The sequence below is a fragment of the Tenebrio molitor genome, chromosome 6, assembly GCF_963966145.1.
Source record: "Tenebrio molitor chromosome 6, icTenMoli1.1, whole genome shotgun sequence".
Taxonomy (NCBI): domain Eukaryota; kingdom Metazoa; phylum Arthropoda; class Insecta; order Coleoptera; family Tenebrionidae; genus Tenebrio; species Tenebrio molitor.
Genome location: NC_091051.1, coordinates 3,809,103 through 3,830,923, shown reverse-complemented (window position 1 = coordinate 3,830,923; position 21,821 = coordinate 3,809,103). Strand labels below are relative to the sequence as shown.

The 21,821-nt window shown below is 49.4% G+C and overlaps 4 protein-coding genes across 12 annotated transcripts; 2 read left to right on the top strand and 2 right to left on the bottom strand.

Annotated features, from left to right (window-relative positions):
• Positions 1–498: 498 nt before the first annotated feature.
• On the bottom strand, positions 499–2,886 carry 7B2 (Secretogranin_V domain-containing protein 7B2). Its single transcript, XM_069051190.1, has 5 exons — positions 2,729–2,886; positions 2,268–2,351; positions 1,647–2,222; positions 1,536–1,595; positions 499–1,484 (listed from the first exon to the last, which is right to left on the bottom strand). The coding sequence occupies exons 2-5, from the start codon at positions 2,328–2,330 to the stop codon at positions 1,407–1,409; spliced, it is 777 nt and encodes a 258-aa protein (XP_068907291.1). The 5' UTR covers positions 2,331–2,351; positions 2,729–2,886; the 3' UTR covers positions 499–1,406.
• Positions 2,887–3,597: 711 nt separating this feature from the next.
• Positions 3,598–4,780, top strand: LOC138133312 (putative E3 ubiquitin-protein ligase UBR7). The gene is made up of 2 exons (XM_069051186.1): positions 3,598–3,762; positions 3,810–4,780. The coding sequence occupies exons 1-2, from the start codon at positions 3,598–3,600 to the stop codon at positions 4,719–4,721; spliced, it is 1,077 nt and encodes a 358-aa protein (XP_068907287.1). The 3' UTR covers positions 4,722–4,780.
• A 54-nt stretch (positions 4,781–4,834) lies between these two features.
• On the bottom strand, positions 4,835–7,891 carry Rsph9 (Radial spoke head protein 9). 3 transcript variants are annotated; one of them, XM_069051189.1, is made up of 2 exons: positions 7,787–7,891; positions 4,835–5,631 (listed from the first exon to the last, which is right to left on the bottom strand). In XM_069051189.1, exons 1-2 carry the CDS (start codon positions 7,793–7,795, stop codon positions 4,867–4,869), a joined length of 774 nt encoding a protein of 257 aa, XP_068907290.1. In that variant the 5' UTR covers positions 7,796–7,891; the 3' UTR covers positions 4,835–4,866. The 3 variants fall into 3 exon arrangements, with proteins under 3 accessions (XP_068907290.1, XP_068907289.1, XP_068907288.1); XM_069051188.1 differs by lacking the exon at positions 7,787–7,891 and adding an exon at positions 6,499–7,086; XM_069051187.1 differs by lacking the exon at positions 7,787–7,891 and having other exon boundaries at positions 4,835–5,792.
• Positions 5,846–21,804, top strand: Ufd4 (ubiquitin fusion-degradation 4-like). Of its 7 annotated transcripts, none has more exons than XM_069051172.1 (15): positions 5,846–5,986; positions 6,195–6,252; positions 10,911–11,050; positions 11,110–11,660; positions 11,721–11,923; positions 12,838–13,122; positions 13,181–13,777; positions 14,336–14,507; positions 14,559–14,789; positions 15,126–15,161; positions 15,447–15,713; positions 15,766–18,999; positions 19,054–19,294; positions 19,346–21,019; positions 21,080–21,804. In XM_069051172.1, exons 3-15 carry the CDS (start codon positions 10,911–10,913, stop codon positions 21,360–21,362), a joined length of 7,914 nt encoding a protein of 2,637 aa, XP_068907273.1. In that variant the 5' UTR covers positions 5,846–5,986; positions 6,195–6,252; the 3' UTR covers positions 21,363–21,804. The 7 variants fall into 7 exon arrangements, with proteins under 7 accessions (XP_068907273.1, XP_068907274.1, XP_068907269.1 ...); XM_069051173.1 differs by having other exon boundaries at positions 14,336–14,789; positions 15,766–18,012; positions 18,082–18,999; XM_069051168.1 differs by having other exon boundaries at positions 6,195–6,239; positions 14,336–14,789.
• Positions 21,805–21,821: the final 17 nt, after the last annotated feature.

Below are 21,821 nucleotides of genomic sequence, written 5' to 3'. Positions count from 1 at the left end.
CGTTTTGAATAATTTATCAACATCCGACTAGTACGCGTCTTCCTATTGCGCAGGAACATGATTTGGAAGAAAGTGTCTTTCTAGGTCGCCAGATTTATCCCCCATTGAACTCGTTTGGGATCATCAATCACGATTAAGAACGCGACACGCTCCACCCTGCACGGGCGGTCTTCAACCGTAAAATGAGAGCACAAGAAACGAAGGCGGAGCCACTATCGATTTTTGTTTGGAAAAACATTCAGTTTTTTAAAGAGTTCAGTTTTAGCAACGTCGATCGAATTTGCGAACGAGGTAGAGCAAAGTTTGAAGAGGAATTATTTTGAAAATTTTCGAGCGTCAGAGTTAATCTGTTGCAATTTGTTTGGTCATTAAACGAGCGACATTTGGCCCTTTGTCAGGCGAGACGTCTTGCCCGCCAAGTATAATTTTTCCGACGAAATCGGCGTCTTCTCGCAAGGTGATGGTGATTGCGCAACGTTTTTAAATAAAACACATGTATGCATTAAGAGAATACATTATATATTTTGACATCTGAAAGGGAACAGATCCATAATGTTGCTGTGGTCTGTTCAAGATAACATAGTGAATATACATCTGATTAGCTATAAGCATTAGTGAAATGGTCAACCATCCCACGATCACACAAATTTTTAAAATCTTAAAACACCAAATCTTGATAACGAATTAACATCAATAAATGTCTCAATAATTGTCAATAAATGTTTTATCCATTACTAATCCGAGATATTTCCAATTTCAAGGTAATGATACATATGAATCGAATCATATCTTATGTAAGTCCCATCAAAACTGTGATGGAGTCGACAGGTATTTTTAAGTCGCGCACTGATTTTACCTTGCAATGTTGAGCCAGCAGAAACGCTTAACATAAGTCAGCACTTGCATCAAACGTTCCGAAGAAGAGAGCCAACAGAGCAGCCGAAAATCAATAGGGCCTACTACCCGACTTAACAACACCATCTTCGTTAGTCTAATTTTGATATGTATTCCAGCTCTCAGTAACCGAAAGGTCACAAAAGAAAAACCGGGTCAACCGACGTTTCGATCACTTAGAGATACACTTGTCATCATGTCAAAATTTAGTGTGTGTGTAAAATGGCCAACGATACGCCATGTTTACAAGAGAATGTTGAGTCCTCAGTTCTTTAACAGTATGGGGCCTTCTCAGGGTTAAAAAACACGATTATTCAAACACTTAAAGCAACTACCTAGATTATCCTATGATACAGTGCTTCCAAAAAATATTGGAATTGATTCTTCAGCCTTTGTCGTTGCCGTGTCGTTTGTCGTTATGATCAGACTGTCCTTTTACGTGGCGGCAGCTTCTTCGGCCAGCACTGGAAAAGCTGACGCCACCCGTAATTGTCTTTGTCTTTGCTGTGCGTTCAGAATACAACATTGTTGCCCTTCTTGGCCGCCACCGGGAGCCGCTCCCCGTTCAAAAACGGATTGGATCTGCCGCTCTGCAACAGAAATCTGCTCAGACACCCGCCAATCCCGCCGCCCCTCTCTACCTTCTCGTACTGGTGGAATTTCTTGGCGACGAGGTTCTTGTGCTGGAAACCGGGGTTGATCTGAAACGAAAGCGCGTCACATCACGGACTCGCCACGCCGCAACCTCCCACCTGCATGGTGTGCTGCAAGAAGCGATTAAACTCTAGGTCGTTGAAGGAGTCCATGGCGTCGTCCATCGAGTCGTCGGGGCTGGGGTTGGGGCACTCGAACATGTGCTCGGTGTCGCACATGCAGTCCTGCGCCGCTTGGTATCTCCTGCTGTAAGACGCCGTGTTCTCGAACTCCTCGATGCATCCTTGTTCGCCCGAGTAGCCCACCGGGCAGGGGTTCGGGGGGTTGCAGTACGCCGGCAGGGTCGAGTCCGACTTGACCTCCTGCATGTTCTTGAGGGTGCCCTGGGGGCGCAGTCTCTGCTTGCCTTCGCCGGCGCCCCCGGACATCAGCTGGCTGCCGTACAGGCTGCTGTGCTCCAGGAACTCCTGGTCGCGGATGCTGGGGTGGATGTTGGGCTCGCCCAGGGCGTCGTAGTCGAGGGGGAACAGCTGCTCCTCCTCTAGTTCGCGCCCCAGGGAGCGCACCCCCAGCGGCAGGCGGTTGTCGGGGAAGTCCACGTAAGCCAAGTCGGGGAGGTCCTTGTTCATGCGGTTGACGATCTCGCGGAGGAACACCCCCGACATGAAGTTATCCTTGAAAGGACGAATTAGTCGGAGATGCGACTCGCCACCACTCACCTTTCCGTCGGGAATGTAGGCCAGAGCGGCTGTCACACTCCACAGGATTATCGCCAGGATCATGGCGATAAGGTTAGAGGTCCCCTGCAAATTGCGACGTTAATGCAAACACTCCGACTATTTCCCGATATTGATTCACGCCGAATTTAAATAAATAAATATTTGGTCAGGACGTGGGTTCATCTCATGAATGCGAACTACTTCTGAATGAACCACCTGTTTCGACGATCAATGGAACCAGCTCTTGCTGTCTCTTTCCGTGGTCGTGGCGGTTTCTCGACCCGGACCCGATCTACGCCGTCGGCTCTGCACTTACGTGACGTGGCCGCGACCCTTGTGTGCCCCCCGACGCACAAAAACACCGCTTTTTGGCCGATCCGACGCACGCCGCCCCCGAATCCGACGGTGTCGCAATCGGGGGGCGCTATCTGCACGGACAAATTGTTTGTTTATCTACTCACCCGTCAGTTCGAGCCGAAGTGCACGAGATTCGAGAATGTGGGCTATGCGAATCAATGACGCCTTTGCGCAGTGGACGTCACTGGGCGTCCCGACGGCGACGTCAATTCGGATTACTTCGGGGAAATCGATCATAATTTAATCGGTCCTGATTGCGATGCTTTTAATCACGTCCGACAACGAATTATCGCATGTACTATTGCGGGCAAAAAAAGTGGGACATCAAATTTCTGTCAGTTTTGAAAAATTCGATGTAGTTTAAGCTTTATTGTCATTTTTTTGACACTATTCCAGATGACAGTTTAAAAATTTATTTTATACTCCTATTTTCCTTTTCCAAATGCTCTCTCCTTTTGATAAAGATAGATTTTGATTGGGACTTTGCCTTAAATAAATCTTCACTACGTGCTTACTTACAATCATTCCCTACAACCTACAATACTTAATGACAACGTCAATCAATTCAAAGTAGGGTTAGAATAAGATAAGGGTTATTTCACATTAAAAGTCAAGACAATGACGTTGATGTCCCACTTTTTTTGCCCGCAATAGTACATCAAATTAATGGCGAGGATGACGTCAACACCTGAGCGAACAAGACCTCCCGGTTGACCTAGCCCACGGTCACCCAAATCGCTCAGCCTTGACGAAAGCGACCCAACAAAAAATCTTGCGCCTCTTATTATTTCGCTAACGTCTAATTAAACACATCTGTTTCCCGATTTGATTTGAATTTGGCGCCGTGCGCTGACAGCTGACAACGCTCCACTCGCCAAACTCCCTAGAATTTCGCGCCATTGTTGTTATCTGTCACAGCTGACAGTTATTTGCGTTTCAGCCGGACATTTCCAAATTCTATGTGTTTTTAGTCATGTCTGAAAATCTGGACGTCAGTGGGAACAGCGAACAGAGCGCCGAAGAGTCCGAAGTGGTCACTCTCACCCTCAACGATGTCCTAGAGCTGGAAGATGAGATGATCCAAGACGCAGCTGCCGTTTTGGGCGCCTCCAACGACAAAGCATGCTCCTACAACGACGTAAGTTGTTTTTTACACCCCACGTTCTCGACTAACGCAGTCTCTAGGGCTACCTCAAGAGACAGGCGCTGTACTCCTGCCTAACTTGCATCCCTGAGGCCAAAGATGATCCTGAAAAGGGCGCGGGGATATGTCTGGCGTGCAGCTACCACTGTCACGACGGTCACGAGCTCGTGGAGTTGTACACGAAGCGGAATTTCCGCTGCGACTGCGGCAACCACAAGTTTAATGGCACCAAGTGCAACTTGTGCCACAACAAAACTGAACTGAATGATCTGAACAGGTACAATCAGAACTTCAGCGGGATCTACTGTGTCTGTCACAGACCATATCCGGATTCTGAAGACCCACTACCTGATGAGATGATCCAGTGCATCATTTGTGAGGACTGGTACCATTCCAGACACTTGGGGGTGGAGATCCCAAGTGGGCCCTTTGCTGAGATGATCTGTGGCACTTGCATCACCAAACATGAGTTTTTGCTGCACTATGATTTATCAAAAACTAAGACTTTAGAAGATGAAGTCAAAGAGGAAGATTCTCAGATTTGTAGAAAGCCCCAAACTAAATGTGAGAATGTTGGGGCCAAGTTTTGGCAAGATATCTCTTGGCGCAAGGAATTGTGCACTTGTCCAGATTGTATGGAGTTGTATAAGAAGGAGGATGTCTTGTTTTTGATTGATCCAGAAGATCCAGTGCATCTCTATGAGGAGAAGGGCAAAGCTAAAGCTAAAGAAGTGGTAGAGACTCACAACAGGAACTTTATGAATTCTCTAGATAGGGTCCAGTTGGTAGAGGCTATAGCAGGGTACAATGATCTGAAAGAGAATCTTGCTGAGTACTTGAAGAAGTTTGTGGAGAACAAGAAGGTGGTGAAGGAGGAGGACATCAGAGAGTTCTTTGATGGGATGATGGCCAGGAAGAAGCAAAAAGTCTCTGTACCACACTTTTGTCACTAAGAGTATTATTACCAAAATGTTTATTCCTGTAGAATGTTTAATAAATGGGTGTAAAAGTATTTTTTTATTGATAACAGTAGTCAATTTGTTTAGGGTTAAAATACAAATAAAACTAGTTGTGAAAATTTATTCAATAAAACTAGTTTTATTTTCCTTGGAAAAAGTCTTCATAAATGGGATACAAGCCGTTGAGGAAGAAGGGTACGTCAAGACACTTGATCCCGTTGCCAAAATAAACAAATCCATATCTCGGGGTCTTGAGTAAGTGGTAAAAGAACATTCCCGGCCAGTAGAGTGACTTGAGGACGACGGTGTCCTCGCTGACGGTGAGATTGAGCAACCAGCACCCCTCAGGAATGTCCACGTCGAGAGGATCCAAGAAGTCCATGGCGAAGTTGTAATCGTCCCGCGTGAGCAAGTTGGTGTTCCACTTTTGCGTGGGGACGCGATAGTGCAGAAAGTTTTTGATTTCTCTGGCCTCCAAGGGGGTGAGTCCCTCGAAGGCCAAACTCTCGACAATGGCGCCGTCCGCGCGCTTGTACAAAGCGCCCCGCGGCACCACCAGTACCTCGTGATTGATTAAATGTATTGTCGCGGATAATCGATCCTCCTCTTTCAACTTCCTCACTTGCGGCTCGGTCAAGGGCTCCCCGAAGGCGATTTCGTCCTTTTCCAGTAGGACGTCCAGGACGAGCGCCGGATCTCCCTGGAAGCGAGCCGTGCACAGCGGCACCAGCTTCTTGGCGTAGTCCGTCGGCAGCGGGAGCAGGCCCCAGTTGACGCAGTTGGTGCTGTAGTAGAAGACTCTGTCGTGCATGGCGTCGCTCCTGTACCCGTAAGCGACGTAGTAGTCGTTGTCGGTGCCGAAGATTCGCCCCCAGAAGAATATTTTCCTGAAGTGATTCTCGTTCTGTAAGATCAAGAGGGAGTTGTTCAGGACCAGTCCTTCCTCGGTGCTGATCAAATGTCCGCTCTGCTCCGAGAGGTGTAGCGTGTCGAGGACCTCATCCAGGTTCATTTTTGACAACTCGGCCACGGCACGCTGATCGCGCGGTTTGAATTTGGCGCCGACGTCACGTGGCGGCCGCGAGAGGGCGCGTCGTTCGCCAGTTGACTTGACATTTTGCGAGAAGCAGCGCAACGTAGGTGAATGTTGTGAAATATTTTTATTTAGACCGAATTTTCAGTTCAGTATAGTTGTAAATAGTAGTTCGGGTCGATTTGGAGCAAATGTGACAATGGAGATGTGAAGCTAGCCGATCGAGGTGAGAATCGCGATGGTGGCAGTGTGGGGCACAGCGAGCGCAAAACTCGCTGATTTGCGTATAAAGAGACGACTTGTCGTTGACCCATGTGATCGGTCGGTTTTTTGGGGTGGTTTTTGCGCCGCCCGCTCTCACTTCTTGCGTTAACAATGCCGCCACACCGCTATCGATTGGTCGACCGTCGTTGTTTAAACAATGTCTTTTTCAGGAGAATTGGAGCTCGAGCCCCACGGGTGCCGCGAACTTGTCAAAGGTCAGACCCGAAGGTACGTCCATTTCGCTTGCGGTGCGATCTCGCGGGGCGCTTCCTCGCCGTGGCCAGCACCTGGAACAGCTGATAGAGCTCGCTCATTGTTCTCGTGACATTTCGCGGACGCATTCTCACGGCAACGCAACGTGTAAAATTCTTTGTTTAAATCCGTTAAACTAACGTCATTCCGTCTGCTCGTTTGCCTGCACTCAACACGAATACTCGGATTGGAGGCGAACAAAGGGCGTGAGTATGCACCTACATTCTTTTTCCGCCGGCCAAGACACATTCGCACCTCCGCCTCGTTTGTCAAGTTTATTTTGGCTGGCCAATGACCCTCACCGAAATAAGTTTCCTAATACATGCAAGCGATGGGAAGTTTGCGTCGCGGACGATTGTTGCCAGCTTTCACACGACGTTTCGCAACCTTTTTGCGGACAAACCCCACCGGACTTGACGTACCACCTTCAACAAATCATACTCGCGGGGGGCACCGTTCCACCCGAGAGTGCGCACGCTACCGCACACCAAATCCGCCCGTTTGCGCCCCAGCACTGGGGCTGACGCTCCGACAGCTTTCGTAACGTGAGGCGGTTGTTTGCTCGCCGTATCGATGACATTGCGTCACGTGTACACATCCCGAACGATTATTGTACCAACTAGGCCAATCTGGTCCTGATAAACTCGCAACGAACAATAGCTCGATTTTGATTTTTATGCGTTTTTTACTGTCAGGTAAATTGGTCTTTGTAGTTATTTTTCACCGCCGGATCGAGCTACTCTAGGCGTGAAGATCGCCGTTAATGCTTAATCAAGGTTGAAAAGTCGGTGCAAGCTCGTGCGAGCTTGAAAGTGCATTAAAGGTGTGAATTTTTTACAACGCTGGTTCTAATCAAAATGTTTGTAAACCTCGCAGTTTCTTGAGGAATTTGCGAAATGACTCACGTTGGCTCTTTGCCACACAATCATTTTCAGACTTTCTTTGTTAGATTTTTTTACCGAATTTCCAAAAACGTGCAATCCAGTTTACCGTATTTTACAGTTTATCACCACCTCCACGCCAAACAGAAAACAAACTAGTTTAAAATAAATCTACTGTCCTTGGAAATTTAGTGAAAAACTAAATTTAAATTTTTGTAGGAAGCGTCTTTGCCCCACTTTAGGTCCAACCTAGAAATTCGTGTATTTTTGAGATTTGGAGAAAAATCAAAAAACATTTTTCATTTCTACCGTACTGTGTCGCCCTTGTCGAATTCCCTTTGCAACTCCGAGCCCCATAAAGGGAGAAATGAAGGAATTTATTACAACGAAAACAAGTTGCGAGCAAGTAGTTATTGCCAAGAGACCAATTTGCGTCCGTGGAAGGTCTCTAAATAATTAATCTTTGAATCGAAGGCGTTTATTTATTTTTTTCTATTTTAGCGCTCGATTTTCCACGAAACGCAACAAAATAGAGATTTTTCCGATCGGCGCAAATTCGCGAAAATAACTCTTTCGCGTGATCTGACCAAAGTTGGGGTCATTTCCGGTTAGACTGGTTCCTCACTCACCTGGTACATCTGGAATGGGTTCTGTCGCGAACGAAAAAATAACGGTTTAAAAGATTTCGCGTCGCACCAGCCGTCCCACTCGTCGTGCGATGAATTGCACTTTTCGATCGATCAAACGAAAAATAAACTGCAAAACAGTTTTCCACAAAAATGTGTCAAGACCCTTCTCGGCGCTCCTGTTCGTTTTTGATCGGATTTATTTGTCGTGACTTTTTCATGATTTTTTTTTACCAATCGTGACGAAAAAGTGCATCTAGCAACATCCGTGACATTGCACCTTGGTCGGATTTCGGAAATCGTTCGATGGTGAATTGCGAAATTAAAAGTAAAGATTCGGAGTCAAGGTGTTGTTAAACTTGTCGAGGTAAATATTATCGGCGTGTTTACGTCGTGCTGGACTTTGTTCCGACGAAATCTGGAGTCCTGGAGGGACGATGTTGTCGACAAATTGTGACAAGGTTGACAATGAAAGTGCGAATTGTAGAAATTAGAAAAAGAGAACGTTGCGAACGAGTTGGGAGTGTTCAGATTAGCTGAATCACGTCGACTCCACTCCTTCCGATTTTTTTTTAATGAAAATTTCTAATTGAGGTCGATTTTTTTTTTGAGCTGGAGGTGATTTAAATGGAAGTATTCGGGTCGTTAAAATCGAGAGAATAATTTTGACGTGACCGCCAAACCGGAGGCGTTTCCCCGTTGTAATCGCCCTCGCCGGCGAACAACCCCATCTCTGGCCAAATCACCGTTCAATCCGTTTACGTTGCCGTTCCATAAGAGTTTACGAGCTCGAGGCATGAATAATCGAACGGCTCCGCCATCTCCTCCGAAATTGCTGTTTGTTTCATTCATATTAGATCGAAGGCCGTGCCGGGTGGCTCGAAATAATAAAACCGCGACACGAAAGGGGCAATCGATAGCGCGACTTCAGCTGTGACTATCGATTACGGACGAACGATAAGAATCGAAGGTTTGGCGGAGCGGCGGCGGCGACGTTACGCAAGGATGTCCCGGTGAAAGCGGCGAGAGAGGCGCGACGGAGTCCCCGCGAAAGTTATTTCCATCGGCGCCGGATTAATCCGTCGCAATTAAGACGGGACGGCGTTCGCACGCGCCGCCGTCAGTGTTTGGTCGGCGGTTGCGTTTACGGCGGGCGTGAAGTCGGCCTAACGGGATGGTTTTATTTATAAAAGCCGCTCGAGGGCCAAGAATCCAACAGAATTTCCACCGGCCAGATACAAAGTGACTCACGAAAAATCGTCGACTATTTTCAGTGTTCCGTTGGGCAGAACGTGTAAATAAACTGAATGAGACACGCGCGGGTGTCGAAAAGACGGAGGAAGAAGGATCGTCGGTTGCCGTTTGATGGTCCTGTTTCGTGTCGCGACATGTCTTAAACTCGTATTTACAGTTGCGTAACGGGGATTTTTTTTCGGTCAGATCGAACGCATCGATTGGTCTGTCGTTTTGAATTTTTTTTTTGACGAATCATGAGCAAGCCCGGAGTGAAAGTGGCGATTATCCGCACGCGGTAGCTTTTTTTTTTTATTGTTGCCGACGCAACAGAGAGGTTTTCCAAACATTGCCACATTTCCCAGATGAGTCAATATTTTCCTGATTTAACTATCTGCACAAACTCCACCTTATCGCGAGTAAATCGTTCAAATTCCACGTTCGGCAACAACACAAACAGGTGGGTAAATGTTTGTTTTGTTTTTAAGAATATCCGTTTAGGTCGAGTGGCGAAATCTCGACGGTTTTAGAATTGTTGGAAAAAAATTGTGTGCAGAGTTATCTCCGGGTAGGAAATTGGAATATCGCGTGAAGGATGGCGATTAAGAGAGCGCGGTTCCATAATGTTGTTATTTACGACGGAAAATGTGAGTGTTTTCTGTGGAAATTAGTCAACGTGGGAGGCTATCAGGTTAAGGGAAAAATTGCGAAAATCGATATTGTCGAAAAGTGGAAACGAAGAGATTTGGAAAAGAAAAAAAAAACCGGTGAAGAATCACGAGTGTTGAGAATCGCGAAAAGAATTAAATTTTGGGACGTTACAATTTTTCCTGTTATCTTAGGATGTTTTTGTTTAAATGAAACAAATAAATGAGGACACAAACTTGATTTGTTTACCGTTTGCGACAATGTAAACAAGTTTCGATTTGCTGGTCACGATGAGGTTAAGGTACACGTTGTTGCGATTCACACGTCAATAATATTGTTCTTTGAGGATTCAGGAAAAAATTTGTATTGTTTGTAGTCTCTGCAGTTTAGCGACAAAGAAACATTTTTTTCCAGTTGAATGATTTATAAAAGAAAACCTAACGTGCTAGACTTAATTAGCCACCTAACGAGACTTCCGGTGAAACGGAAGAGAAAAAAAGAGAAAATCGCACAACTGAAGCAAATAAAACAATTTGACGAAAAGTTTTTTTGAAGTTGCGAAGAACCATAGATTTTCCCGCTGGCATCTCCACAAGAAAAATCACGGATATCGATATTGTGAAAAAGTGAAAATGAAAAGATTTGTTCAGTCGTTTGAGATTCTTGAAAAAATCTAAATTTTGAGACGTTTTTCTGTTATTTGAACACGATGATTTAATACAAATTTATTCAATCATAAAACAAATACAATTTTTGTTTGTTTGTTTAGAGTTTGACAGTGTAAACAAGTCTGGATTGCTGGTCACGGTGAGGTAATGCCTCGTCTTGTTGTACTTCACATGTGAATTGTTTTTCTATTTTGCTGTACCCTCTGCAACTTTACATGAAAAAATTTAACGTGTCCGGCTTAATTAGCACTTAACGAGACTTCCGGTGAAACGGAAGAGTGAAAAAAAAAGGGAAAATTACGCAACCGGAGCGCGTAAAATAGCTCGAGAGCATTTTTTGACGTTACGAAAGATCAGTTCCTTGCCACGAACTTTATCTGTATTTTAATTAGCCTTGACGTGATTTCCTCTTCGATTCATTTCTAAATTTAACAGTCAGCCGAAGATTTTCCGGTTCGCATTCTTTTTTTTTTCTCACTTTGGTTTGTCGTTGAATTTTTCGTAGAGCACGGGGTGACGGTTTGAATTTTTAACGCCATTTTTGTGTCGGCCACTAAAAGCGTCCGTCCGCATTTCAGATGGCAGATCCCGATCCCGAGACGCTGCTGGAATGGCTGAACAGCGGCCTGGGCGACGAACGGGACATGCAGCTGATCGCCCTCGAACAGCTGTGCATGCTGCTGCTGATGTCCGACAACGTGGACCGCTGCTTCGAAAGGTAACTGGAACGACCTAATCGGAGTGTTGTCGATGTAGTGACACGCTTTCTTTTCGCAGTTGCCCCCCTCGCACCTTCCTGCCGGCGTTGTGCCGCATCTTCTTGGACGAACAGGCGCCGGAGAACGTGCTGGAGGTGACCGCCAGGGCCATAACGTACTACCTGGACGTGTCGGCGGAGTGCACTCGTCGCATAGTGGCGATAGAGGGCGCCGTCCGTGCCATATGCAACCGTCTCGTCGTGGCCGAGCTGTCGTCGCGAACTAGCAAGGATCTGGCCGAGCAGTGCGTCAAGGTGCTCGAGCTCATCTGCACCCGGGAAGCGGGCGCCGTGTTCGACGCCGGCGGCCTCAGCGCCATCCTGCCGTTCATCAGGGACAACGGCAACCGCGTCCACAAGGACACCCTGCACTCGGCGATGGCGGTCGTCTCCAGACTGTGCACCAAAATGGAGCCGGCCGACGTTCAGCTGCCCACTTGCGTGCAAGCTCTGAGCACGCTGTTGAGGCACGAGGACTCGCACGTCGCCGACGGCGCGTTGAGGTGTTTCGCGTCGGTGGCCGACAGGTTCACCAGGAGGGGCGTCGATCCCGCACCCCTAGCACAACACGGTCAGTACGGAAGAGCGTCGGGACGGGAGGTGGAATTGATTGTCGTCGGATCGTTTGCAGGTTTAGTCAATGAATTGCTCAGTCGACTGTCGAACGCTGCCGGTCCCTCGGTGGCCACCGGAACGCAAACCACCTCGGCGAAAGCCTCATCGACAACGAACGCCACTGCCACTGTACCAGACGCCAAAGCGACAGCCGCTTCAGTATCAACAATTATCAGCTTATTGTCCACGCTCTGTAGAGGATCACCCGCCATTACACACGTAAGCAGATATCCAAAAAGTTGTTTCTAAGAATTTCTTCTTGATGAAATGTGTGGTGAAAATTTGACACATACAACACATACTGTACTTACACCATTAAAAAAAAAGGTGGCCAAAAACGGGTACTTCCTGCACTAGGTAATCTTGCGAAAGACTTTTTTGTGGCCTTCGCTTTTTCGGAACACCGTAATTTTCACTTTGAAAAATGATTCTAACAATGAAAACTTTGAAGTGACAAGTGCGAACTGTCATATGTCAATATGTGTACAAATCACAGCCAGCTACAATATTAAAAACGTTTATAAAAACTCGGTGATAATGTAATGCACAACAAAATCATTTGTCACAAATAATAACGAATATCTTTCACGAAATAGTCTTGAAAAGACTCTTCAGTTGTCTCACCTTAATTTGCCGTAATTGTGTAATTTAAACTTTGAAAAATAAAGTTGTCAGTGCGAACTGTCAAATGTCAAATTTACTAATCCGGAAGAGGCCGCAAATCCGTACCTAAGCGAACAAATCATGGCCAATTACCATGTTAGAAATGATGTAATAAAAGACAAAAACGTTTGTCACAAATAATGATGAACGTCCTACACGAAATAGACTTGAAAAAGACTCGACGACAAATCCATAAGCATACAAATCACAGCCAACTACCGCGTTAAGAACGTTTGTGATGACGTAATACAAGACAAAAACATTTATCACAAATAATAACTGATATCCTACATAAAATAGCATTGAAAAAAAGCCTCTTTTGTTGCCTTACATTAATTTGCGGTACTTTGTACTTTGAAAAATGAAAACTGCAGTGACAAGACTGTCAAATGTCAAATTTATTAATTCAAAAGCGGCGGCAAATATAAAATGACATAAATCACAGTTAAAATGTTTAATTTGTCTTTCAGGATTTGCTGCGTTCGGAGCTGCCCGACGCGATCGAGAAGTCTCTAAAGGGGGACGAACGTTGCGCCTTGGACTCGATGCGTCTCGTGGACCTCCTCCTGGTGCTGCTGTTCGAAGGACGTCGAGCTCTGGGCAAATCCGGAGGCGCCACCAGCTCCGGTCAACTGTTACCCCGGATCAGACGCATGGACCCCGCCGCCGAAAAATCCCACCGCCAACTGATCGACTGCATCCGATCCAAAGACACGGACGCCCTGATCGAGGCCATCGAGTCGGGTGGAGTTGAGGTGGGTCGGGTGTGCGCGAGTAAATTTCGCTCATAACGATGATTTTCGGTCTGTCCAGGTGAACTTCATGGACGACGTCGGCCAGACGCTGCTGAATTGGGCGTCGGCCTTCGGCACGCAGGAGATGGTGGAGTATTTGTGCGACAGAGGTGCGGACGTGAACAAGGGCCAGAGGAGCTCTTCGTTGCATTACGCGGCGTGTTTCGGTCGTCCGGCCATCGCCAAGGTGCTGCTGAGGCACGGCGCCAACCCCGACCTCCGCGACGAGGACGGCAAGACGCCGCTCGATAAGGCGCGCGAGAGAGCCGACGAGGGGCACAGGGAGGTGGCTGCCATATTGCAGTCGCCCGGCGAGTGGATGATACCGATCGACAAAGATCGTAACAGAAAGTCCGAATCGGACAACGATGACAATATAGAGCCGCGCGGTGATCCCGAAATGGCGCCGGTTTATCTAAAAAGACTATTGCCGGTGTTCTGTACGACGTTTCAGTCGACGATGCTCGCGTCTGTTCGTAAGGCTAGTTTAGGATTAATTAAAAAAATGATTCACTACATTCTACCTAGTTTATTGGAGGAACTTTGCAACACTGAATCTAGTCCCAATTTTGGAACTCAACTTGTTGAAGTCATAGCAACAGTACTGGACAATGAGGTAGGTTGAGCGAGGATCGCGCTTTCTCGTTCTCGTACTGTGAAAAGGTGGGGGAGATTTTTTCTTTTTTTTGTTGAGGATTTTGTTGGTCTAGACTTGGTCAAGTTGCCTGACGGTGGCGCATTTTACAGATGACTTATTGCTGGCCCACCGCACATAACACCATCACAGCACCCTTCAGTTTATTTGTGCGCACGATGCGTGCATTGGTGCATGATAGGCGTGTAATACCGTATCCCTCACTGGTCAGTTTATTTTATTTCCCCACTAACTTTCCCGCTTTTTCTGTTTTTTGTTCATTTTCAATTGAGTCTGATTTACCCGAAGTCTCCAAATAATCTAAATAATCACCGGTGCGTGCGTAAGTTAATACACCGGAGGTCCGTCCGTCAAGGCGGTGACCCCCAGCGGTCAAATTCCCAAACACTTTACAAGTGACGGTTTTTGCATGTGCACGCTTGACGGACGGATCCTCGTCGCAGTGGAGCCGTTTTGATTTGAAACAGATTCGCCGCACGCCCTCTCCCTCTACATTTTCGTGTTTTTCGTTTGCTCTAGGACGACGAAGACGGCCACTTGATCGTGCTGGCCATCATCCAAGACCTGATGGCCAAGTGCCAGGAGATCTTCCTGGACCACTTCGCCCGTCTGGGGATCTTCACCAAGGTGCAAGCGCTCGCCGGTCCTCTGGAGACGCAAGAGAACGACGAGAACGAGCAGAATTCGGAGGGTGAGACTCGTCGCACCGGCTCGAGGCTCGATTCACAACTTGTCGTCCTAGATGTTACCGACCAGAGCGTCGCGGAAGATGCTAAAGAGGTGCTGCCAGGCAAGGCGTACCACTGGAGGGACTGGTCGGTGTGTCGGGGCCGCGACTGTCTCTACATCTGGTCGGATGCCGCCGCCCTCGAACTGTCCAACGGTTCGAACGGCTGGTTCCGCTTCATCTTGGATGGCAAACTGGCAACGATGTACTCGAGCGGATCGCCGGAAGGGGGCGCTGACACGTCGGGTAAGATCGCAGCGAGATTTGCGAGTTCTGTTGCACAAGAAACGATGGCATGAATTTGTTTTACTTTTATAGACATACTTCCTTGACCGATTCACACGATAAGCTTGGAGTAATTCTACTTTTTGAAAATATTTCATTATTGCGGCTTTTAGAGTACCATTGAGTGCGTTATCATCATTTCCATACACTTTTTTTTTTATTTCGATCCGAAGCTGTACGATTACGCTTTTTACTGTACACTTCTCGATTTGGTCAGATCATGTACTTGCTAATATTGCATTGTTAATATTGCTGAGTGGTAACACAAGTGATTGTTGATTTGTTTGTCTTCAATAGGCAAAGGACGAGCTGCAGACACACTCACGACAGAAGGTAAGACAGCTTCATTTTATACAAAAAAAAAATCGCCTAATAGACGCTTCACGGCTTCGCCTACCTGACAAAACCCGTTCTTTTGTCTGTTAATTTGCAATCATAATTCAACCGTTTCTTTTCTATTAATTTTGAATCACGATAGTCTGGCGTTAGGACCTTCATAAGTCGCTTTTGCATCTATCTCTCTGCTCATCACTACTACTGTGTGTCACTCACTATCGAACCGGTCGATTTTTTCCTTCCAAATCGATCGCTCCACTGACGGTACTTTTAAATCTTCAGAAAATCGAGGAGAGTTCTTGGAGAAGCTTCAACGGGCCAGGGCGGCAGTCAGGAGCAACGTCAGTTCGATCCCCATCTTGTCCAAGCCGGGATCGGCGCGTCTAGTCGTGGGAAATTGGGCGCTGACCTCGAGGAAGGAAGCAGAAATCCACATACACAACTCTGACGGACAACACCAGACCACCATCTTGAGGGAGGACTTGCCTGGCTTCATATTCGAGTCCAACAGGGGCACCAAGCACTCGTTCACCGCCGAGACCAGTCTAGGTGAGTCGCCCAGAGCCTCTGGGAATTTTCGTTGATTTATTTTATTTTGTAGGTCCCGAATTCGCCGCAGGATGGACCAACAAGAAGGGGAAGCGTCTGCGTTCGAAGACGGAGGCGACCAAGATCAAGGTCAAGTACTTGGCCCACACGATCTACGAGCAGTATTTCCGAGCGGCGCAAGCGCAACCCAGAGGTGTGGTGGCCAAGCTGGGCAACATCGTCGCCCAAATAGAAAGAGCCTGTCAGAAGCAGTGTTCTTACGGCAACAACCGCGAAGGTGGCAACTCTTGGAAAGAAATCTTGAGAAACGCCCTTGAAGACTTGACGCAGATCCTCGAAGACGACGGCGTTGTCAGCGCCTACGAGTTGCACAGTTCCGGTTTGATCCAAGCGCTGCTGTCTCTTTTGTCGACCAGTTACTGGGACCAAGGTCTCAAGTCGAGCAAGATGAGCAAGTACCAGAAGCAGAGGGTGCAAGTGTTCAAGCAGTGCTTCAAGGGGAAGTCCAACGATGAGAAGAATTCGGTGCACATCCTAGTCCACAAGCTGGTGTCGGTGCTCGAGAGTATTGAGAAGTTGCCGGTGTACCTGTACGAATCTCCGGGTTCGGGGTACGGCTTGCAGATCTTGACCAGACGGTTGAGGTTCCGATTGGAGAAGGCACCGGTCGAGAGTACCCTGATCGACAGGACCGGACGCGGTTTGAAGATGGAACCGTTGAGTACCGTTGCCCAACTGGAGCGGTACCTCTTGAAGATGGTGGCGAAGCAGTGGTACGACTACGACAGGAGTACGTTCCAGTTCTTGAAGAAGCTGCGCGAGTCCAAATATCAGACGTTCAAACACAGTTACGATTTCGACGAGAACGGAATCATTTATTTTATCGGCACGAACGGCAAGACCAGCTCGGAGTGGGTGAATCCAGCCCAGTACGGTCTCGTGTCCGTCACCAGTTCGGACGGAAGGAACCTGCCGTACGGTCGAGTCGAGGATATTCTGTCGCGTGACTCTTCGGCCTTGAACTGTCACACCAACGACGACAAAAAATCGTGGTTCAGCATCGACTTGGGTCTGTACGTCATCCCGAGCGCTTACACTCTGAGGCACGCCAGGGGCTACGGACGATCGGCGTTGAGGAATTGGTACTTTCAAATGTCACGCGACGGTACCACTTGGACCACGCTGTACACGCACTCGGACGATACGTCTTTGAACGATCCCGGCTCGACCAGCACCTGGCCGATCGAAACGTCGCCGGACGAGTACCAAGGGTGGCGCCACGTCCGCATCCAACAAGCCGGAAAGAACGCCTCCGGACAGACGCACTACCTCAGCCTGTCGGGTTTCGAGATTTACGGTCAGGTGACCGGCGTGTGCGAAGATCTGGGAAAGGCGGCCAAGGAAGCCGAGGCGCACTTGCGCAAGCAGAGACGCGTGCTCAAGACCCAAATGCTCAAACACATGTCGGTGGGTTCGAGAGTGGTGCGAGGGATCGATTGGAAGTGGCGCGGACAGGACGGGAACCCTCCGGGAGAGGGCACCGTGACCGGAGAGCTTCACAGCGGGTGGATCGACGTGACTTGGGACCACGGAGGGTCTAATTCTTACCGAATGGGGGCCGAGGGAAAGTACGACTTGAAGCTGGCGCCCGGGTACGACGTGGAGGGCGCTACTTCATCGAAAAACGCACAAGCGAGCAAGAGCAAAGACGTGAAGGACAAGCAGAGCGTGCTGACCAGCAGGAAGAGCAGTTCGACGCCTAGCTTGCCGGAAGCCACGGAGGCGAAGGCGTCGGTGGCGTCGACGGAACAAGCGGCGTCGGCCGACAATCTCGCCGCGAAGCAAGCAGCGGAGACCATCGCCGAGAGCGTGCTGAACGTGGCGAGGAACGAGGCGCTAGTCGCCGTCACTTCGGAATCTCAAGCCGCCAGCAACGATTCGGAGCTGTCGGTGGTGGTGCACCCGCTGAGGGACCCCCATCACGACCTATCCGCGATCAACAACTCGAGCGATCTGGCCACCATCGTCGAGAGTCTGGCGCTGTCGGACACGAAGCCGAGCAACGCGCGCAGGCAGAATTCGGACGACAGACCCAACACCTCGGAGAAGACGTCGATGGTGACCAGCAACTCGACCTCGAACCTGAACAAGAGTTCCCACTCGAACCGCAGCTCCAAGATCAACAACAGCCAGGTGGCGGCGGCGGCGGCCCAGACGTTCGTCGAGGCGGTCGAAGCGTTGGACAAGTTGCGCGAGGGGTCGGACATGCTGCGCAACAACACGAACAACTTCCTGTCCGGTGAGTTGCTTCAGACCGCTCTGAATTTGGGCCAGGGCAGCCAACAATCAATTAGCTCTCTCAACACAGGTGTGAGGATATCGGTGTCGAGCAATTCGGAAGCTGACGAGGAGAAGCCGGCCAGGAGGAAACCCGCGGCGGCGGCAGAGGAGGCGGCCACGACGGCGAAGGGCTCGTGCGACAAGGACGAAGTGACGAACAACGCGCGCAACACCAGTAATAACACCATAGTCGTGACCAATCCGATGAGCGTGAGCGTACCAAATCTCACCTCCACAGAGAGTAACAGTCAGATCGAGCCGACCTCGACGGCGGGGCTCTTGGAGACGTTCGCGGCCTTGGCCAGGAGGAGGACTCTGGGATCGGTGACGACGACCAACAGCTCGAACGCCAATCCGAACAATTCGGGAGCGATCACGAACTCCAACGCACAGAACAACCAGACGTCGGGCTCGCTGTTCCCCAGAGGTCCCAACTCGGTATCGAGCTTGGTGCGCCTGGCATTGTCGAGTAACTTCCCCGGGGGGCTGCTCAGCACAGCCCAGAGCTATCCGAGTCTGTCGTCGAGCAACAACACGGCGACGCAACAAGGAGGCATCTCCACGACCGCGGGCACCGTCCAAGGTCTCAGCCAGGCCCTGACGATGAGTCTCACCTCGACCAGCAGCGACAGCGAACAAGTCTCCTTGGAGGACTTCCTCGAGTCGTGCAGAGCTCCCACGCTACTGGCGGAGCTGGACGACGACGAAGAGATGGGTGACGAGGACGACAACGACGACGACGAAAACGAAGACGACGCGGACTATGACGAAGTGATGGTCTCGAGAAATCTGCTGTCGTTCATGGAAGAGGAAGGTTTCGAAACCACGACGAGGCCGAGCAAGAGGCGCTCCTGGGACGACGAGTACGTCCTCAAGAGACAGTTCTCGGCGCTGATACCGGCTTTCGATCCGAGACCTGGCAGGACGAACGTCAATCAGACCACAGGTGAGTAATCCCGGATTCGTGCGAGAGATCGGGATAATTCGGGTGTCGTTGCAGACTTGGAAGTGCCGCCTCCCGGCCAGGAAGAGAACGGGTCGTATCTGGAGTACGAACTGTTGCCCCAGCCCAAGTTATTGCTGGTGATGCGAGGTCCGAACATGCCGGGCGTCGCCGACGTAGAAATCGAACTGAACGATCCCTCCTGGACGATCTTCAGGGCGGTCCAGGAGCTGATGCAGCTCGCCGAGTTCGGCTCCAAACAAGAGAAGTTGCGCAGGATCTGGGAACCGACTTACATGTGAGCCAAGCCGTCGGTGGTACTCGACAAAATCTAATCCAATTGTTTCAGAATCGTGTATCGCGAGCTCAAGGACGACGGTACCTACGACTCGGAGGAGGGTCGCGCCACGCCCGTGGTGCTCTACTCGAGGAGCGGCAGCAGTTCCGTCGCCGGTACCACGTTGTCGCCTAGCACTCCGGTGCCGGGGACGCCGTCGGTGTCCAATTGTACCGTCGAAGACGTCCTCCAGCTGTTGCGCCACTTGTTCGTCATCACCACCGGCAGAGAGTCCGACTTGAATTTGTTAGATAACGGCCTGGAGATCACACCGGATCAGTTCACGAGCAAGAAGATCACCAACAAGCTCCTCCAGCAGATCCAAGATCCTCTGGTGCTGTCGAGTTCCAGCTTGCCGGCCTGGTGCGAAGAACTCAACCATTCGTGTCCGTTCTTGTTCCCGTTCGAGACTAGACATTTGTATTTCAATTGCACCGCGTTCGGGGCGTCGCGCAGCATCGTCTGGTTGCAGACCCAGCGCGACGTCACCATGGAGAGACAGAGGACGACGGGGCTGTCGCCGAGACGGGACGAGCCCCACGAGTTCCGCGTGGGTCGTTTGAAGCATGAAAGGGTGAAAGTTCCTAGGGGAGAGGAGATCTTGAGTTGGGCCGTGCAAGTGATGAAGATACACGCCGACAGGAAGTCGATCCTGGAGGTGGAGTTCGTGGGTGAGGAGGGCACCGGACTGGGCCCCACCCTGGAGTTTTACGCTCTGGTGGCGGCCGAGCTGCAGAGGAGAGATCTGGGGATGTGGATATGCGACGACGACGCCATCGACATGCAGGAGACGGTCGACCTGGGGGAGGGATTGAAACCTCCCGGGTACTACGTGAGAAGAGCGTCGGGACTGTTCCCGGCGCCGCTGCCCCAGAACTCAGAAATTTGTGATAAAGCCGCCAAAAACTTCTGGTTCTTGGGGGTGTTTTTGGCGAAGGTGTTGCAAGATAATCGCCTGGTGGACCTGCCGCTGTCGCAGAGCTTCCTGAAGCTGATGTGCCACGGCGAAATACAGAACACCGTCAACGAGAGGATCGGTTTCGCGGGCGTGAAGAAGTGCAGCGAGGACGACATCATGACCTCGAGTCTGATCTCGGAGGAGAGCGAGAAGGAGTTGGAGCTGGACCCGCCCAAGATCATCGTCGAAGACAAGAAACCCTGGTACCACAACATCCTCAACGAAGACGACCTCCACGACATCGACTTGATCAGAGCCAACTTCCTCAAGCAGATCAGGGAGTTGATCAAGCAGAAACACAAGATAATGCAAGACCACAACCTCTCCACCGAGTCGAAGACGCACCAGATCCAGAACATGTGTCTGAGCCACGCTTCGGGGCCGGTGCTCCTCGAGGACCTGGCCCTGACCTTCACGTACTCGCCCAGTTCCAGCGCTTTCGGCTTCTCGGCCCTGGAGTTGGTGGCGAACGGCGCCGACATAGAGGTCAGCATAGAGAACATAGAAGAGTACTCGGAGCTGACCACTTCGTTCTGCCTTGACAAGGGCATAGCCAGGCAGCTGGAGGCCTTCCACAAGGGCTTCTGCACCGTCTTTCCGATGGAGAAGTTGGCGGCGTTCAGTCCGGAAGAGATGCGGATCATGCTGTGCGGCGACCAGAACCCGCACTGGACCCGCGAAGATCTCTTCAGCTACACCGAGCCCAAGCTGGGCTACACGAAGGACAGGTGAGCGGGAGCGACGAGCGCGCGCGGGGGCGGTGACCGAAATCGATTTCTATTTTACAGTCCCGGGTTCCTGAGGTTCGTCAACGTGCTGGTGGGGATGTCGCCCGAGGAGAGAAAAGCGTTCTTGCAGTTTACGACGGGGTGCAGCTCGCTGCCCCCCGGGGGGTTGGCCAACCTCTACCCAAGGTTGACCATCGTGAGGAAGGTGGACGCGGGAGAGGGTTCCTACCCCTCGGTCAACACGTGCGTCCATTATCTGAAGCTACCTGACTACCCCACCGAGGAGATCTTGCGACAGAGACTCTTAGCAGCTACAAAAGAGAAAGGATTCCATTTGAATTAGAAAAATCACTAACTAAATTTGTACCTTTTAAATTAATGTTTCATTTAGGGTAAAAGTATAAAGAGATCTAAAAAGAGTACTGAGACTTTTGTATTGTTTGTATCGATTCTGATATTTTCGTAGCAAATTATCAAGCTGTACACCCGTACACTATTTTTCAGCGACACTTGTTAACGAAGCTGCTAGCGCATCTTTAGTGATATAACAGATAGAGAATTTATTATGACCAAATTTTATCGATACGTGATTTTTTATTTATTGTGATTCATTCGTTTGCAATACATCTACTGAATATTTAATTGTTAGTGCATAGCGCACTTGGGTATTTATGGTTTAGAATAATTTCTTTTGCTTACTACTTGCAGCGTAACTTACAGTAGAAAATGTCTATGTATTGATGTTAAATTCAATGTTATTACTCCTAATAAACTACTTTAAATTCTCCCGGTGCATCTTTTT